Source organism: Osmerus mordax, chromosome 7 (assembly GCF_038355195.1).
Source record: "Osmerus mordax isolate fOsmMor3 chromosome 7, fOsmMor3.pri, whole genome shotgun sequence".
NCBI classification, from domain to species: Eukaryota; Metazoa; Chordata; class Actinopteri; order Osmeriformes; family Osmeridae; genus Osmerus; species Osmerus mordax.
Genome location: NC_090056.1, coordinates 19,638,449 through 19,642,552, shown reverse-complemented (window position 1 = coordinate 19,642,552; position 4,104 = coordinate 19,638,449). Strand labels below are relative to the sequence as shown.

Genomic DNA, 4,104 nt, shown 5'->3' with positions numbered 1-4,104 from the left:
AATTCATAATCTAAAACTATAATCCCTAAAAAGCAGACTTTATATGAAATTATTATTGTTATTTTTTAGGTAAATCTTTTTTCTTTTTTACAACACCCCTTTTTTAATGTTGCTCTCCTCTCATTTGAATAGAGCCAGGGCAGGCTCCGCCCCCAGAGAGTGGAAAGGCTAGTAGACCACAGAGATGGGAAAGGCCAGCCCACTAAGGGGTGGAAAAAAACTGCCCTGGTTCCTTCTCTGCTGTAGTTTCCTCTCCGCCTGTTCAGACCAGCCAGCGCGGTGCGTGTGTGTGGGAGCCAACCAGAAGGAGTGAGCACGCGAGAGAGCGAGAGAGAGAGAGAGAGAGAGAGAGAGAGAGAGAGAGAGAGAGAGCGAGAGAGAGAGAGAGAGAGAGAGAGAGAGAGAGAGAGAGAGGGAGGCTGCAAGCTAAAGGGGAGGCTCCGTATTCTTTCACCTCCCCCCCCCTCACCCCACCCCACCACCACCAACAAACCACAAGGAGGAGGGGCCCAGCCCCAACTGCCAATCAAATTCACTCGTGGCACCCGGCATTATCTCAGCAACAAACTATTGACAGATTATATGTCAAGGAGTTTAGGGCATGATTGAAGGAAGCTTTTTTATCTAGTTACCGTTCCGCTCAGTTACTCTTCCACCGACGTAACATTCGAATGAATTTCTAACAGAGTTGAGTAATATTATGAAAGTTACATGTCTTAGAGGATTTAACTTCGACTTCCCTGAATATGGTGAGTACTCTTCTTCATTCCTATTTCTCTAGCAGCTTTATTAGTTGACAGTTAAAAGGTGTGCCTTTATCACTGACTAAATATACAAACAGAAGAGGGAAGTTGTTGATGATTAAACTGCGCAGGCTGTGTAGACTTATACCCAAGTGTGCTACACCCTTATTTATAGCGCTTTGACAGTGCCCAAGGGTGAATGCAATATCAAATATGATCTCCTAGTTCTGTAGTACTCACCGCTCACAACGCTACGCGCTTGCATGCTCATGAGAAAAAGTTCACTTGGCCAGTTTCATTTTGTCCTGTCAGAGTCAAAGCTTGTTATTGAAACCAGTACAACTCAGATACAATTCAGGTGTGTTTTATGTTGTTTAGGGTTTTTTTTCCTGCTTTTTTGTTAAACAACTGCCACTATTTATGTGAATCAGTTTAGGTATTGTGCCATAGAAAAATGGGTATCGCCTTAACCCACGTAGGTATGTGCAATGTCATTAGGGTACCTTGAATGGCCTAAGGGTTTGTTGCCAAGGGGATAATGCAAACAAACTGCTGTGTTCGTTATGCTCTTACACACGTCAGGGGGAACAGCAAGAGATGGCCCATTATTTCAGCTAGTTCCATTTAGTAAATATAACCATGGAAGCCGTTGAACAAGAAGATTTACACTGTAGTATGGCTGGAAATACAGTATAAACAATAATTCACCTGGAGATAATTAATACAGAGGTGTTAGAATTTTTTTTTTTGCTGTACTTCATTTCGTAAAGTCATAAAATAATTTCCTTTAAAAAAAGATCCCGTTCTCAAATTTACGCTTTTTAGAGGACAAACTTCTGGGTGTGTTTTTCCCCCCTGTGAATTTAAGTCTTTAATTTAAACTATTCTAAACTGGTTTGTTTTTAAAGTAATATTTTTACTAAATCCACCACAAATCAGGAAAGAGACTGTGCCCCTTGTAGTTATGAAGTTCATTGTAAATATTAGTGTTATGCAGGTTTTGTAATTCACATAGACTGTCCTTGATTCTCCTTCTGTGTTGACGCGTGTGGTGGTATGTTTTTACTGTGTACAGTAATTTTTTTATTTTTAGAGAGTCAATCTTATGACTCTTCATGTGTCACAATGGACGCATTGAATGTGACTCTTTTAACTAACCCATATGTTTGAAACACAGAGTACAATGTATTTTACATCAGGAGAAGACCATTCTGTATTTTCATGTTCAGCCTTAATGCGTAATCAAAATGTACATGTATTTTCTTTAGTTGAAGATGATTCAAACTTCATTGTGTTCTGTGTTTTTTAGTGCCCCAGTTATGATGGTTTTGTAATGCGTAGAGTTTCTGCATCGACTTGAAATCATCTCTCTCTCTTAATTTCATTTTTTCATTCTCTTCCTCTCTATTTCCTCTCAGCATAAACGTGTTTACTTCATGTTTTATCCTTCTCAAGTATACAGAATTAAAAGCATGTTTGAGGAAGAGGCAAAGTATGTCAGTACTTTATATTATCATATAAAGTACTGACATATCGGCAATTTGTAGACCACTGACCACAATCTCACACAGAGTCACACAAGCTCATAGAAGACACGGCTTGCACGTTTTACTGTGTGCTACCTTGTCTGTCTAGAATTACAGTCTCAAATAGTAGTATGGTAAACAACTATGCTGACAGTTCAAACACACCCTAATTCTCAACTTTTCATCGGCTCCAACTATGTTTTTTGCCACATTTCTGTGTGTGTTCTTTTATGAGTCATAACAGCGATTGCCTTCTCCCTCAGTGAGTTGTCTCATTAACCCTTCTCGGCCCTCTCCACCTTTTTACGGCCTTCACAAAAATAGGATGAAATGAGGGGAAAAACAACCTTAGGTCTGAAGCCGTCAATAACCTTTTATCACAATTTTGCAATAACCCAAATCAATTTGATGTCTTAAGCAATAAAAAATGCTGTTGCTGTCCTAATTCTCTCGCTCCTCCGATGACAGTAAATTTACATTTTTTAATTAAACTAGCTGGAATTTTTATGAGGGGGCTGGGCTATGCTAATAGGAATGTTGTGTACCGCAGATTAACGGAGTTTTGAAATAAATTTAGCAGGGAGACGTTTGTAAGAAAAAATGCAAGCCATTGTCTTTAACCCCTTTTATGCCAATCTCTCCTGGGGGACTCTGGGTATTCTGTAGAGCCTTGTCAGGGAAGAGTGCTTTTCCAGCAATGAGGTGATTAGTATCGCCATGTCAACCAAAGCAAAACATTCAAGTAAAAAAAACAAGAAACATTTCTGTGTTATTAAAATGACATATTTATAGTAAAAATATACTTTTCATGTTTTTTTTATCCTTCTGTTTGTTTTTGAATACATTTGTTCCTTGAGAAGTACATTGCAAATATGTATTTTCTATTTCCATCAATTTTACTCAAAATCATGTACCTCATTTTTTGTGTTTAAGTATTCAAATTATTTTCTTAAAGAAAACAACTCCATTTTCATATGTAAAATGACGTTTAAAATAACTTTTGGAACACAAATACATTTAATAATTTAAAACATGTTTTTTGCATCAAATAATCAAAAAAGATGGTGGAATTGTATCGAATTATACGTAGTGCACCAGAAGAGGCTCTGTTAAAAAAGGAGACAAAAAGTGTGAAATATTTAATCGCAATGTTCCGTATATGTTTGTGTAGTTTTATGGTCCGCTTAGATCGAGGGTTTGATTGATGTTGTGCAAAGCTGTTTGTGTTATGCCTGTCTTTAGCAGAGCGCCCGGGAGAGAGAGAGAGAGAGAGAGAGAGAGAGAGAGAGAGAGAGAGAGAGAGAGAGAGAGAGAGAGAGAGAGAGAGAGAGAGAGAGAGAGAGAGAGAGAGAGAGAGAGAGAGAGAGAGAGAGAGAGAGAGAGAGAGAGAGAGAGGGAGAGATCAAGGGAGGGATGGAGAGAGAGAGGGAGGGATGGGGGGACAAGGAACAGAGAGAGAGAGAGAGAGAGAAAGAGAGAGAGAGAGAGAGAGGAAGGGGGGAGTAGAGAGAGGTAGAGGAACAGCTGAGGCCTGATTGAGCATGTGCCTCGTCATCATACACAAGCCACCCAACACCATAATTACCTCAGCCCCCCCTGACACCCCCAACCCCCCCCTCCCCGCCACCCCCAGCCCCCCTTTAATACCCAAATCACACAACTGCCCCGTTTTTTTTATTATTTTTTACCGGCAGGCAGGAAAAACATCAGAGATCAAACAGTCAAATAAACCCCAGCTGAATGGGGAAGCAGAACCCCCTCCTAGCGTGGTCAGAGAGTCCAGTCTCTACTTGATGCAGGCCGGGAACAGGCCAAGTGCCTCCCCCTCTCTCCTC

The 4,104-nt window shown here is 40.3% G+C and overlaps 1 protein-coding gene across 6 annotated transcripts in view; it reads left to right on the top strand.

Annotated features, from left to right (window-relative positions):
* The first annotated feature begins 594 nt into the window (after positions 1 to 594).
* casz1 (castor zinc finger 1) overlaps positions 595 to 4,104 on the top strand; it is a 70,299-nt gene continuing 66,789 nt past the window's right edge. For all 6 annotated transcript variants that reach the window (XM_067239438.1, XM_067239437.1, XM_067239436.1 and 3 more), the window contains exon 1: positions 595 to 749. In XM_067239438.1, coding sequence (XP_067095539.1) covers positions 701 to 749 — 49 coding nt within the window. In that variant the 5' untranslated portion in view covers positions 595 to 700. The remainder of the gene's footprint in view (positions 750 to 4,104) is intronic.